This window comes from Tursiops truncatus, chromosome 6, assembly GCF_011762595.2.
Source record: "Tursiops truncatus isolate mTurTru1 chromosome 6, mTurTru1.mat.Y, whole genome shotgun sequence".
Taxonomy (NCBI): domain Eukaryota; kingdom Metazoa; phylum Chordata; class Mammalia; order Artiodactyla; family Delphinidae; genus Tursiops; species Tursiops truncatus.
In genome coordinates this window covers 67,211,445-67,227,227 of record NC_047039.1, presented here as the reverse complement: position 1 = coordinate 67,227,227, position 15,783 = coordinate 67,211,445, and the positions used below count along the sequence as shown (strand labels likewise).

Here is a 15,783-nt window from a genome sequence, read left to right as displayed (position 1 = left end):
CTTCAAAAGTCACTATGAACTTGTATATAGTTTCATTACTAACATTTTTTATTATGGTCATTTCCTTTAATTCTCATATTATAATGTTAAATAACCTAACCAGCAGATTCTGGTAATAATTGATTTTGTTATATGCAGTGTTTATGTGTGAAGTAACCACAATTTCAATTCAGTTTATGATACACTAGTCTCTTAAGTGATTATGAAATTTTGCTTTCTAGTCAAAAATGCTTAAAGGTTGTGTTCACCTTTCTTCTTCTTTTTTTGTTGTTTTTTTTCAGGCTCAAAAGTCCTGGATAGAAAGAGCGTTTTATAAAAGAGAATGTGTTCACATCATACCCAGCACCAAAGACCCCCATAGGTAATCTTGCTGTCTCTATAATGTAGCAAGAACTTGAAGTAGCAATTATGGGAACAAAAATATGATAGCAGTCACTATCCATTGCAAGAGAACAGATGTTAAAAGATCATTTTTTAATTGTTGCTGGACATCTTTGAAGCAATCTCATATATACACACCATGTAATATGCCATGCCTGCAGTTAATTGTCTGAGAGCCTGTACAAAATAAAAGCTACACCATAGGGAAGGGAATTCATCACTGTCTATAGGAATGGGATATATATATATACATATATATATATATGTATATATATATAAAATATATGAATGGGATATATAGATATACGCATATACATATATATATATATTTAGTGTGGTTACTGGTTTTCCCTTTCCAGCATTTCATCAAAATGCTTACTTTTTACCAAAATGTTCTGCTACAGTGAAAAAGAGACTTTTAAAGGAAATACTCCTAGCAGATTACTAATTAGACTGCAGACCTTCAGATTTCTATCCAATCACTGGATAGATTTCTATCCAATATTCTACTTACCTTCCTGAAGATCAACAGTATATAAGGTGGAAAGCATTTGGGATAAAGTAACATATGAATGTCTGGAAATGCCCTTATGAAAAGGCAGTAAAATGGAGTAGTTTAAAATATAGACTCTGGAATCTATAGACCAGCTGTATAACCTTGAACAAATTACCTAACCTTCAAAACTATAATATTTTACTCATAAAATGAATGTCACATTGTTAGTATTTAATAAATGATAGCTCTGTATCAGTATTATTGCTAATAGTCATAACAGTGCTAGTAGTAAAGTATGAAGGACATTTTCATGATATGAGGGGTGAATTTTGTTTTCAAATACCTTGTGAATAATTTTTTCATTGTTTCTTCAACAACACTTCAGCTGCAGATCTTCATTCTCAGAATTGGATATATGACAGAGAGTGTCAATTGGGAAAAGACAAGTTAGGTTGTGACTCACATATGATTGAGAGTCCTTATTTAAATGTACCTGTTAAAATTCTTCCCTCAAAGCTGTTCAGTGTCCTTCGTGCAAGATTTGATAGATGGGAGGAGTGAGAAGTAGAAAAATCTACATGGCATTCGTTCTTTTCGTTCCAATCCTGAACAATGTGGCAGGTGTGAAAGGTGGTAGGTGCAGAAGGATGGGAGGCATGTTACAGCCTATACAGCTAGAGGAAAATGTGGAGGGGCCAGAAAAGAAAAGAAATGTATGTCAAGTAAATCCCGAGTTCACCATTTGCCAGGTATGGCCACATTATGGTTTCCACCTGAAAACTGACTCGCTGGCTTGCTACGGTTTGTAGGTTTCTCCAGCAGGTTGCCTTCAGTGTGTATTACAGTTGTCACTAATACAAGGGGTTCACTTTGACCTCTTATGTTATAGGTGTTGCTGCGGGCGTTTAATAGGCCAGCATGTCGGCCTCACTCCCAGTATCTCAGTTCTTCAGAATGAGAAAAATGAAAGTCGCCTCTCCCGAAATGACATCCAGTCTGAGAAGTGGTCCATCAGCAAGCACACTCAACTCAGCCCCACAGATGCTTTTGGGACCATTGAGTTCCAAGGAGGCGGCCATTCCAACAAAGCCATGGTAATCAGAAACCATTCAGTCACTTCTCAAATTCTATCTCAGGTCCTGCAAAGGAATGGTGAAGAGCTGGAGATTTAGTCTTTGGGCCGAATCCCAGCTTTGCCAGTCCCTGGCTGGGTGACCTGCTCTAACTGCATTGCTCCTGTGCCTCTCTGCTCTTCCACTGTCAAATGGGGCAAACCTTCCTCTCAGGATTTTTGAAATGATTAGTATGAGATCAGACACAGTGACTCTTGTTTTTAATAATAATAACAAGTAGCTATCTACAGTTATCCACTGTTCATTATTTTATTTTCTGGGTCTCATCCATTGAGACATGTTTTTCTAACTCCTTTGGTAAAAAATATCTTAACTTTAGGTCTCTGTTTCATTCTGTTCGTAACTAGCATTTCTCTCAATTCAAGGTAGAAATTATCATCCCAGACTATTTCCTTCCCTGTTCTAACAGAGATCTTGTCATCCAAATTGAGTGCTTTTTCTTCAAGCAGCTGCGTTCAATAATGTTCTCAATAGAACAGCTCCATATGAAAAGCATTTTTTTTTTTTTTGGAAAGGAGACATTAGGAAGTATACAAATTTTACTTCTAAGAGTTGTTGCTTCTAAATTTTTTTTTTTTTTTTTTTGCGGTACGCAGGCCTCTCACTGCTGTGGCCTCTCCCACTGCGGAGCACAGGCTCCGGACGCGCAGGCTCAGCGGCCATGGCTCACGGGCCCAGCCGCTCCGTGGCATGTGGGATCTTCCCGGACCGGGGCACAAACCTGTGTCCCCTGCATTGGCAGGTGGACTCTCAACCACTGTGCCACCAGGGAAGCCCTGTTGCTTCTAAATTTTAGCTTTCATCATGGACCTCTCCCTACTTGGCTGACAGATTTTGCCAGGAGAAAAGTCTACCATGTGTTTTTGGAAATTCTAGAAATGCTGTATTCCAACAAGCTTGCTTCTAACTTTTGAGAGAGAGAGAGTTAGTTGAGGGTGGAGCAGTTGGAGATGACTGTTCTCAGGCATGCCATGGAGCTTTCTGAGTTTGGAGAGGAAATTTTTCTTAGAGAAGCATACTGCAAAATGCAGGGGAAGTCACTTCACACCAGTTACAGTCTAAAAATGTGCAATAAAGCCACCTCTCTTGTCTCTTTCCTCTTCTCTCCCCTTTCCCCCATCCCCCCCTTCCCACTGCAGTATTTTCTTCACCAAGAATAGCTGACCAAGCTATTCTCACAGTTCTTCCCTAAGAAAATTAATTCTGAGCAATGTACTGAAAAGGAGGATGCTATGTGCAACCCGCAGAAAGGCCTGGGGAAAACAAAGAAAGGGTTAGGTAGTCTTGACCTGGACAGAACCAAGGGAAATGAAGATTTGGTAACTTCCTCATCCACTTAAGAGTTGGATATGCCCACACAAGATCCTTAAGGGTTCCCAATTCAATACAGTCCCCATTCACAGTATGAGATTGAACCATATGCAGTGTGGATCCTCTGGAACCGTGCATTAATTAAAAGTCACGAAAGTTCTCCCTATAAGAAAAGTGCTGCAGATGAAGAAGTAGTTTAGCGGTCAATAATCATTATAGAGTAGTATACCCAGTGACTTCATAGGGTGCTTAAATGATGCCTGTAAGCATGGTGCCACAAGCCCATTTTAGCCATTATTTCCTTCATTAATATGCAGTGTCTGTCAAATATAGAGCATAAATTTGGTCTTAAGTAGAGCATTCCTCCAAAGTCATCACCTAGGGAGATTCTAATTACCGTGATGCACGAGTGCACAGAACAAGTTTTGGGGACTGCTTTCAGACAATTTATAGATCATGAGAGAAAAGCACTCTGTATTTTCTTCAAATGATGTTTTTGATCAGAAGTTAATCCCGAGTACCTAAAATTCAAAAAACTTAGGGCTTTGTCACAAACGGCTTCTGCTAGTTTTTAAAAATCAGGTCTGTTCTCAGAAGATAAAGTTTTCCACCACTAAAAATTCTGAAAGAATGAAGTACTAGTTTGGAAGTGAAGAATGTGGGTTTTGGATGCAGACAGTCTAAGATTATCCCAGAACCATCATATATTTGCTGTGTGACATGAGAAACATCAATTAAATTCTCTGGGCCTCAGTAATTTATTGTTATCTAGGAATAATAATACTACCATTATAAATGTTAAATAGATAGCATATGTAAGTCATCTGACACAGTGCCAGGACACATAATAGATGTAAAATTAATTTTAACTGCTATTTGTACTACTGTCATCATTATTGTTTGCTTCAGGCTTTGAAAATTTTTAAAAATATTTTGATTAATACTCTGAAGGACATATATTTGGGTGCATATCTTGGTATATTATTTTAGAAAGTCAAGTCATAATTTTTCAGTTAACCATTTGAAATAATTCAAGAGGGGCTTCCCTGGTGGCGCAGTGGTTGAGAATCTGCCTGCCAATGCAGGGGACACGGGTTCGAGCCCTGGTCTGGGAAGATCCCACATGCCACGGAGCAACTAGGCCCGTGAGCCACAACTACTGAGCCTGCGCGTCTGGAGCCTGTGCTCCACAACAAGAGAGGCCGCGATAGTGAGAGGCCCACGCAGCACGATGAAGAGTGGCCCCCGCTTGCCGCAACTAGAGAAAGACCTTGCACAGAAACAAAGACCCAACACAGCCAAAAATAAATAAATAAATAATAAAAATAAAGGAATTCCTTAAAAAAATTTTAAAAATAATAATAATAATAATTCAAGAAGTTCTGATTTCTTCACCTAGTTCTTAAGCCCCGAATCTGAAGCCACATTGCTTTGTTTATAGTCTGGCCTGTCACTTACTGGTTTAAAATCTGGCCCAGTTTATTTAACTTCCCAGTGCCTTAGTTTACTCATCTGCAAAATGAGGATAGTAATTCCTGCTTTATAGGGCTGTAGCAAGGATTAAGTGAGTCAATATATATTAAGTGCTTAGAAGAGTACCTGGTGTTAAAGCTAAATTAATGTTTGCTATGTTATCACTTCCACTAAGTGTTCACTTACTATAGTTACAGGAGAGGCTTTGCAATCAATTAAAATAAAATGCATAATCTTGAAGTCATATAGAACTGTGTCTAAACACTCACTCTCTCCGCCAGTTAAAAAGTCTTGGTTAGGGCTTCCCCAGTGGCGCAGTGGTTGAGAGTCCGCCTGCCAATGCAGGGGACACGGGTTTGTGCCCCGGTCCGGGAAGATCCCACATGCCACGGAGCAGCTGGGCCCGTGAGCCATGGCTGCTGAGCCTGCGTGTCCGAAGCCTGTGCTCCGCAACGGGAGAGGCCACAACAATGAGAGACCCGTGTACCGCAAAAAAAAAGTCTTGGCTAAACCAATTAACTTAGCTGAGCCTCAAGATTTCTTATTTATAAAGTGGGCATGTTTTCCTTATGAGATGGTTACAAGGATTAGAGAGAATATAAAATCACTGGTATACAGCTAGTGCTCAATATATTTATGAAAATCATAGTAATGGCACAGTGAAGCAGCTTTGTTTACTTCCTAGGAATCCAAAGATATGTTAACATATTTCCACAGGAGTACCAGGCTGCATACACTGGTGTTAGTGACAGTCACTAATTGGAGGCTACCACTGTGGACACCAGTTCATCAGTGACTGGAGACATGTGGCTTGTAAACCACCACATTATACACTTTGACTTCTGCATTGAGTCAACCTCCTGTATCCACTTATTCTAGCAAAACGGAAAATGAGCTGTTACCTGGTATCCTCTCTACTTTACTCACTGTAGACTTCAAAAATTAGACAGCTACTGTAGGTGTGGCATTTGTGCCTTTTATGATGGACAAAGCCAAGATTCCTTCTCATTATACAATTTTCTTCTACCTGAAATTTTTCCCCTCCTAAAAATTTCTAGTGAATTTGAAATTTTTAAGAACCCTGGAGATTGAATCTCCAAATAAATTTACTAGAACATGTGTCCTTCAAAGTATCAATCAAGATACTTTTGCAACTGTTTTCAGGGTCTGTAGCAAATAATAATGACAGTCGCAATAATAATGGCAACTAAAACTTATTAAACATCTACTATGTGCCCAGCACTGTGCCAAGTACTTATCTGTGTTTGTATATTTCATGTTTATGACACTAGCATTATTATTCCTGCATGACAGAATAACATACTAAGGTACAGAAAAGTTAAGTAATTTTCTCTATGTCACACAGCTACTATATGATATGTGTATATTATGGTATCTAACAGTAGAGGAAAAACTTGAAGAGACAGCTAGATCTTTCACTCTGTTCCAGAAGAGTGAACACATTAGGACATTGAACCTTGACAGCCCTCCCCAGGCCCCACATAGCTCTGTCCAGCCCAGAGCTGTCTGTTGGCAGTCAGGTTAGGCAAGGTCAACTACATGATTTGTGGAGCCCAGTATAAAATGAAAATGTAGGCCCTCAGCAGGGGTAGGGAAATCCATGCCCCTTTCCCATGACTGCAGCCCCAACCTGTCAATGGATTGCCATCTCCACACTGGGGGTGCTCAGTATCCAGTGGGGGAGGCTCCCCACAAAGTTGTCCACAACACCCACTGCGGCACTGCCAGGCCAGGGCAAGGACATCCTTACCCTGCCCTCCAGTGCTACAGGCCACATGCCCGACCCTGCCCCTGCCCTTGCCCTTGCCTGCACCCAGGTCCCAGCCAGAGATGGAGGGTAATGATGGAACACGGCCCTGTCAGCTGCCCCAGGCAGGGCTGGGGAGGGGAGGCTAGGCTGGCAGGGATACTAAAGGCAGGAGCCGGGTATGAATGAAATCCCATTCTGGCGAGGCAGCAGGAGGCAGGACGTGCGACTGTGAATGACGTGTGAGCCGAAGCTCCAGGCCCTCTGCACATGCCCCACTGTCCCATCAGCCTTCACTTACAAAACACGGATTCAAGGGTAAATTTGTCAGGAATTTCAAGACAGCAAGTGCAGAACATTAAACCCTGAACACTGCCCTCCTGAGCAGTGTGACTGGGCTGGTGGCACGACCATGAAGCTGGCACTGAGGCTAGGTCTCGCCTGCCCTAGGTGGTCTCAGAGCAGTCACTTCAAGGGGAAACCTTTGTTTCTGAGTCTTAACCTGCCAAATGAGGACCACTTTTTCTTTTTTATTACAACCCAATATTTAACAAGTGGGAGTCCCCACTGTTCATCTAGGCACAATGAGCATTTTGTCCACTTTGGATACTTGGCCTTGAATTATTCCGATTCTCCTGTCTAGACAAAGGAGTGGAGTTATCCATAGGACAGATGACTTGTTTTATCAGGCAGGTCAGTCATTTTGTGCCAACCTGTGCCTTCTTTACCTCTTGTTCTCTCCAGCAAACCTACATGCAGTTCATCAAAGGGAAAAATCAGCAACTACTGTCTGTTAAAGAGTGCCAGTCTTTAGATGGGGAAGCCATGGTTAAATATTCACCAAGACTGAAGTGAAACAGGTCAACTAACTTAATATGTCTTTGGTCCCCTTCTCCTGACAAGAATATTTGAAAGTTGAAATGATTTTTAACGAAGTGGTCAAAAAATTCTAGAGGGCAGATTAACTTTGACCTTCATTAATTTTTTAAAAAATAAGATATAACATTAACTTTTCCCCTCAAGACAGCCCAAAATAAAGCACTTAGGTCTTCAAAATGCCGATGTGATCTGGACACAATTTGAGGCAGAATCTGCCATAGTTTGGTAGAAGATACAGATGGAGAAAAGGGACTCATTATTAAAATGTGGTGGGCTATGTGAGAACCATATCTCACATATGTATCTCTGTTACCACATAGACAGTACAGCATGATGTCACAGGACTTTGATCACCAACGACCCTTGAGGGATCAATGCAGTGGTTCTCTACTTGGAGGCTCACAGTAACCTGTGAGGCTACTGCCAATGCCCATGCCCAGGAGTCATTCCCAGAGAGTCGTCTTCATTGGTCTGATATAGAACCTGGACATCCAAAGTGTTTTATTTATTTATTTTATTTATTTATTTTTGACTGCATTGGGTCTTTGTTGTTGTGTGCAGGTTTTCTCTAGTTGCGGTGAACAGGGGCTACTGTTCTTTGCGGTGCGCGGGCTTCTCATTGCGGTGGCTTCTCTTGTTGCAGAGCACAGGCTCTAGGTGCGCAGGCTTCAGTAGTTGTGGCCTGCGGCCTCAGTAGTTGTAGCTCACAGGCCCTAGAGCACAGGCTCAGTAGTTGTGGTGCACAGGCTTAGTTGCTCCGTGGCATGTGGGATCTTCCCAGACCAGGGCTAGAACCCGTGTCCCCTGCATTGGCAGGCAGATACTTAAGCACTGCACCACCAGGGAAGTCCCCAAAGTGTTTTAAAAGTTAGCCCGGTTAATCTACCGTTCAGCCAGGCTTAAAAAATACTGAATAATCCCAATCTCTCTACCTATTTTATAGATGAGGCAACTCGAGCCCAGAGAGGTTAAATTATTTTCTGAGAGTCACCCAATTATTTGACAAAGATAGTTCTCAAACTCAGGATCCTTAGCACTCTCCATCAGTTCTGTTTCTTGTCTGTCATGTATTCCTGGTGCAGCTTATAATAGATGTTTTGAAAGGAAGCTAATTACTATTATGTTTCTAACTCTTTATAAGGGTTTCGAAAACTTTCTAATAGAATTATAAAATCACTAGTATTTGATGAGGTTAATTACACTCAAAAGCTGTGAGCAGGAAGAGCTCTCTGTAAAATTATATCCTAGGTTAATGGAGCAATTTTCTGAGCCCTTCCCAGGACTCTGTGGTATTCTGTCCTCAGTTCTCAGACTTGACAAACCCCAGTGAGATAGCAGTGAAACCAGCGTCTCTCACACTTTACGGAGAAAGAAGTTGTGACACAGAACAGAGACATTCAGAGCTGACAGTGAGTGAAGGATTCTCTTTCCTCTCTCTTCTCTATACCAAGCCACATCTTACCAAAAAATTCATGCCCCCCAAATCCATTCCTGGGCTGTTAAACAACCTGGCAGTTCATGCAGATGCCTTATAAAAACCAGAACATGAGGACCAAGGAAGAAGGTACTAAGACACTAAAGCTCTGGTTTAGGCATTTTCTTACTAGACTGGGCTCCAGGTAACTTTTAAAACTGACTGAGAGAGCAATACCAAAATGGCCCAACAGCAGACATTGTTGGGTCCTTTCTCAAAGACTCTCCTTTATCTGGGGCTGAGTCTATTAAATTATTTAGAAAAGTAAGCAGTGCTGGACTTAATTAGACAGACTCTTATTTGCTTACTAATCATCTCTTCCAGTTAATGCTGAGCTGACTTATAGACCAGGTAAGTATAACCTAATTAAGGACTTGTATTTAAACTTCTCAAGTCACCCACATAATTCTCTTTGGGTTTTCCCTTACTGTTTACTCAGCTTATTAGATCAGGTTGAGCCCCTTATTACAGTTGTTGTATAATTTAGAGAATTATCCCTGTGCTTCATTTTCACACTTAGAGCTGTAACTGTTGAGTCAGCCGGGATGTAAGCCTTCTTCTCTGAGCATTACCAGAGAGTGTGTGAGAGGGAGTAGGTAAAACTGAGGAGCTACTCAGGCAGGTGGGGAGGCTGTCAGCTGCATGACGTCTACAACCTTATACTCTTAAAATGCTTTAGGATTAAATCTGATTTTTTAAAAATTATCTTTCTTTGCATTATACAGATTTGATCTGGGAATCACTGACTGACATGCACAAAATACATTAAATAAATCCCAGTTCACAAAACAAAATAGCTCATCACTGGACTATAGCTAACTAAGAAGCTTTATATAGCATGGTATGGTTTTTGAGGGGTTTTGTAATTGCTCTGTTGCTTTCCAGTTGCCACCTTGAAATCTCTAGACCATTATTAGACTGGCAGTACCTTTGGAAAGCCTTTCTGAAGCTGGGAATAAAACTAGAATGTATCAATATCACTTCAACTTCTGATCTCAGTCACAGACCTATAGGGAAGGAAGAACCGACATTCCTCAAGAAACTCATCTTGTTCTAGAAAATTTTATACAAAAGCAATTCTGGCAGAAAAATCATAGAGTACCCCTGCAACTAGGTCATATGCTCAGTGAAGTTTTATATTATTTCTAAACCTTTAGCTTTGGCTTATCAGCATCCATCACCTGGAAGCACCTGTTATCTAACATTGAAGAACCACAAAAACAATATAGAATAAATTACAATGGCATTTTCAGTCCCAAAGTTTTGTGGGTCATCAAACTAGGAATCCAATAACAGTGACACCTTACATTTGCATTCCACATATTTTCTTTCTAGGGAACTTTTGCATACATTAAACCACCATAAGCATTAAACATTTGGTGCAAAACCAACGGCTCCATGGACTTGGAAAGCTGATATCAGCAAAATGGTCTCAGCAGTCTGATGCAACATATTCTCCTTGGCCACAACTTTAATTTAAAATACTCATTTAAAATGGGGCTACAGAGAATTAGAAAATGAAATGATGCTTGTCACAGATCTCAACAGAAAGGAAAATGGGGCAAATTCCCACTACAGGCTCAGAAGAAAGGCATTGAAAATACTGTTAAAGTAAATTTAGCTATAGTAGTTCCATTACTCAGAAAAAGTACTACTGAAATATACCAATTGGTTATTTCCCCAAATTAAAGATGGCTTCACAGTGAGAGTTAGAAAGATTTGTCATTTACCATTTCCTAGAGTGCAACCAGATTTATTGTTCTGTAAATATCTTCCCTTTTCATTTAAAAAGCTGGGCAAAATGATGTGAGTAAAAATTTAGGGCTGAAAAGGTGACAGAGTAATTATCAGAGACAAATTGCTCCACAGCAAGTCAAGATCAGAATACCAAAGGAAGATTATTATTATTTTAAATTAAACAACCCTAGCCTATTCTAAGTAGTGATGGCTGCTTCTCCACTTTCCAGCCTTCACCCGCCCTGGGTGTTGTAAAGGGAAGGATACTGTCTGGTTTGTGACACCTCTCTACCAGTTTAATGCAGTGAGGCCATAGTAAGGTTGAGTTCTACTTTGACAAGTGAATAGTAACATTTCTAATGATGAGGCAGGTTAGAGTGGCTTTAGAAAAAACTGCAGTGAAATCACCTCCTAAACAAAAATAAATTTAGCAACTGGAAGAAGCAAAAACTCAAGAGTTTTAGCTACCAAAGCCCTCTGCCATTCGAACAAAAGAAAAGCTCTAGTTTGCTCTTATAGTCTCACTTGCAAAATTTCATTTGTAAGTTTGCGGTTTGGAATTCAAAGTACGTGTTTTTGTGAAAATCATGCTTGTATGCATTGGCCTCCAAAGCACCTAAGAATAGATCAAATAGTACTATTTCAAGTAGAGCTAACTTCTGTTTTATACAGTACATTCTTTAGATGCTCTTCTGAATCTCATTAGCTCATCACACAGGCTTTCTGCTGCCAGGCAGGGGCACTAATGGTCGCAGTGCAGGCATGGGTAACTCATTTGAGCTCAATTTATTTCTAGAAATTAAAAGTAAGGAGCTAAGGGCATGAGGGAGAAGGATAGGATAGGTAGCCAGACAGAGGTAACATTTTCCCTCTGGACAGGTACTTTTTATAACTTGCACCAGTCACTCCTCTGATAGCTCAGAGTTGAGAAACAAAGGGCTGCTTCGAAGGGGACATTAAAGAGCTAATGGCAAGTTATCTGGATCCTGTTGTATGCAGAAGTCATTTATAATGTGAGTGCTTGTAACTCTTATCCAATTTACATATACTGATTTTTCTAACGTTCCAGGCATTTCCCAGAATTTAATCTTTAGTGTTCTGTGTGGTGGTCAGGATCACCCTTATTTTACAAGAGAGGGTCTCAAACTGATCAAATGACTTACAGTGCCAGTACTGTAACTGTTGCTAGAGTGTGATGCCACACGTGATTGGGAAACCTGCAAATAGGAGCACACATCACCACATCAGAGTACTGCCCAGGTAACAAAATTTAATATACACGTTAGGAAGATTTCTTGTTATTTGTAAGGTGATCCCTTGGCAATTAATGAGCTCACAAGTGGACAGTCAAAATTGCTTCTCTTGACAACCAGAATAGCTCCTAATTTCAAATCACATTGACCTTTGAGCAGGAATTGATTAATTGCTCTGGGTACAACCGTTTATGACCTTGAAGCTGCTGATTCAGCACCTGAGTTAACTGTTATATTACAAGCACTGGGAGAATTACTGAATAACCTGATTCTTATGGGTATAAGAATATAATTTAAAAATTGAAATCTCCAGGTAATCATAAAGTGTCATTTTATCCCTTAGTTTTAATTATCCTCTTATCCCTAAACTGTTTCCTTGAGCTGCTAAACAATAACATACAAAAAGTAACAAATTGATTCATTTAAATGCTTCCTTTTTTTAAAAAATCTTTTATTCTCCAAGGGAAGGAAAAAATAAATCTAAAATAATGGCCGACATTAAAGGAACAGGGACACCCAGTATTTATGTTATTTATCAGTTTCTGGATATCAGGGGTGGGCTGTCATTAATCATGTGTTCCTTTGTATAAGAATTAGTCCTGGTGAAAAAAAATTAGGTAGTTGAAATTGAGTAGCTTATCAGTGGCTGCACTTTCCTACTTCTCATGGCCTGAGTAATTTTCCATTATTTCCTCCATTCTTCTGTTTGATTTTTGTGTAAAATATTGAGTGTTCTTTCTTCCCTCCGGCCCAGTGATAAACGCTAGACACACCACTTAGAATCTTTGGTCTGGGGAAGAGTTGTAATCCTTGCTACTCCTGTGGTCCCTGGGGAGCTAGTTAGAAATGCAAAACCTCAAGTCCCACCTCATACCTACTGAATCAGAACCTGCATTTTTGAGGTCCCCTGGGTGAGTTTTGCATGTTAAAGTTTGAGAAGCACAGCTCAACCTAGAGTTTTCAGTGTAACAGTAGCTTTAATAATGGGTTAGGTGAGTGGTTAATTACTAGATAACTAATTCTGACTCCCAGTCACACCTTCCCTGGGTCTCAGTGTCATCTGTAAAGCAGAAGAACTGAAATAGAGTATTTCTAGTTCCCATGATTGCTAAGATATTTCTAAACTCCCTTTTATTTCTAAGATTGTAACTACATCATAGCCAGTACTGAAAGGCTTATCCAAAATCGTAGGTCAGACCAAACATGATCCCTCCACTCAAAGATCTTGCAAATAGGGAGATAAAACTGACACAAACAAGAAACAACAGGAAAAAAATGTATATTAGACTGCGTTTGACTGAGAGTTACATTGAGTCAACATGAGCTTGCATTCCAAGGAGCAGTCAATAAGAGCCTTTGAAAGACAAGAATGATTTATGTAGATGAAAGGGGAGGGACTGGGTTTTCTAGGACTTGGGGAATAACATTAGCCAAATACAGAGAGAAGCGGGGGAACGCCTCTTAAATGAGTAGGGTAAGGCCAAATTGTGGGGACCATGACAGGCAGAATGGGAGTTTATGTATGATGTAACTATTTGAATTGAGAAATAATATGATCAAAAAGGAATTGGGGAAAGAAATCTGCCTGTTGGTGTCTCATTGAGAACACAGGGTTAGAGGAACCAGTAGGACTGTTGCCACAACCCAAAATGACATCCTAGTAAAGAGCATTCTTATTTATTCTTAAAATAACAACTGAAGCAATAGAAGGAAAGGCCTGGATGAGAGCACCATTTGAGAAATGGATCGTTAGGACTCGCAGACTGCTTGGTTGTAAGTGAAGGAAAAGGAGAAGTGAGAGAGGAGGCATTTATGTTTTTGAGGTCAAGAGCAAGGACCTGGAGTCAGACAGACCTGGGGTGTGAATCCTGTCATCACCACTTAACAGCTGTTGAACTTACTGTTCTTTCCTGTCCCCCGTAAATGTGGATGCCACCAACCTCGTAATTGGGAGGAGTCCATGAAATGATGCATGTAAAGCACACAGTATGTATGTACCTGGAACACAGGGATTTGATTGTAGGTTTGGGGTTTTTTCTCAGTAGTTAAGAAATTGAGAGTAGAGAGAAATATGGATAGAGAGCCTATGAGCAACATGACCTTACACAGGCCAGACACTGAATACCTCTGTTTGTTCGTCTGTAAGACAGAGAACCAGGGACAAGGTGATCTAAGGTCATTCATTCATTCCCCCACTGGAGCACTTATTAACTGAGTAACAAGTGTTTCGTGATCACCAGCAAGCTTTTCTTCGTTTCCTAGCTAGGAAAAAGATGAAGCTAGTTCAAAAGGAATTTTAACATATTCACTAGATTCGTTGGTCACTTTCCAGTGAACTACTTACATGATCAGCAAATTGGGTTCCTTATTGGTAAGTTGTAACTTTAGAAGCCCCAAAGAGAATTATTTACCAAGTGAGGCTTATTCCTAAAAATGCATTAGAATTATTATTACTAATTACCATAAATAATTGAACTCCATAATATGTTATTTTTTTAATATTATTTATTTATTTATTTAATTTTATTTTGGCTGTGCCAGGTCTTAGTTGCGACGTGTGCAATATCTTCATTGCTAGCATGTGGGATCTTTAGTTGTGGCATGCGGGCTTCTTAGTTGTGGCATGTGAACTCTTAGTTGCAGCATGCATGTGGGATCTAGTTCCCCGACCAGGGATCAAACCCAGGCCCCCTGCATTGGGAGCGTGGAGTCTTACCCACTAGATCACCGTAATATGTTATTTAGCTAGGTTACACATACTAAAATTATTACACAATCTCTGTAGTGATTTAGTATGATTGCCATATCTTTTCACATTGAGTTAATTAGTAATGTATGTGTGTCTGTTCCCAGACACTACCTGTGGCTCAGAATCTCACATTATTTACCTGGCTAAATGAAACGTGCAGGTAGGATTGCTCAGTGAGGCATCTTGAAGTTCCAAAAGCCATAATCACACTACTTTTCTTGTTTTTCAAAACATTTTACTGTTCTCATGTAAGCCTTCTCTAATCATTGGGACTACAGCTTTACAGTTCTTCAGAAATTTTAGGAACCACTATCTAGGCTTGCAAGGGGATTTTAGAAGGATTTTTTAATTTTAGAAGGATTTTTATACTTTAGATGTTTTTTTATATTTAGAAGTGTAATCTATATCTCACCTTAGAAGAATATGGATTCTTATTTAGTTGGGGTTTTTTGAAGGAATAAGAAAGTGATACTGAAATAAAGTTACTGAATAATTTGAGAAGCAGTTTCTTAGCATCTTCCACAATGAACATTCTTGGTTTGTATAGTTTGGAAGCCTTGTGAGTCTCAGTTCTAGTTTATTTTACTAAATATCCCTTTCTAGAATTATTCAAAATGGTATAAATTTAATCTAGTAAAGCTACCAAATTTTAACTACTTAAGTAGCATAAGTTCAGTGTAGGGGCACAGAAAACATTTTATTCTTTTATTTTATAGCGTTCATTATATAGATAGCTTTCTTATAAACAGTCACTCAATGAGATAATAAATATAACAATAGATGATTTTAAAAGCTTTTATTTAAGAAACGCTTGTGTTTGCTTCTACCACTGCAGTACCCTTTCTCCAGCCCCAAGGCTGGACAATAAATTGTCATCTCCTGCATAACCTTTTTTATTTATACATCCGAAAGCATATGTTTGTATGATTACATGCAAGTCTATTCTTTTTGTGGTTATGCAACTTCAACATTAATACTTCACAAATTCCAAAAAAAGCACATGTTGTTGTTGAAGATTTCTGCTGATATCTGAAAGTTCTTGCCCTCTACATGAGAGTTCGTGTACAAAATATGCGGTTTCCCACATTGTAAACTCTAGTTAAATTCTATTGATATAAGTAGTATAATT

General features: G+C 39.6%; 1 protein-coding gene across 1 annotated transcript in view; it reads left to right on the top strand.

Moving 5' to 3' along the window:
- The first annotated feature begins 1,874 nt into the window (after positions 1–1,874).
- LOC117312634 (transient receptor potential cation channel subfamily M member 3-like) overlaps positions 1,875–15,783 on the top strand; it is a 74,707-nt gene continuing 60,798 nt past the window's right edge. Inside the window, exon 1 of the mRNA XM_033858162.2 lies at positions 1,875–1,971. Within this exon, the coding sequence (XP_033714053.1) occupies positions 1,969–1,971 (3 nt within the window). The 5' untranslated portion in view covers positions 1,875–1,968. The remainder of the gene's footprint in view (positions 1,972–15,783) is intronic.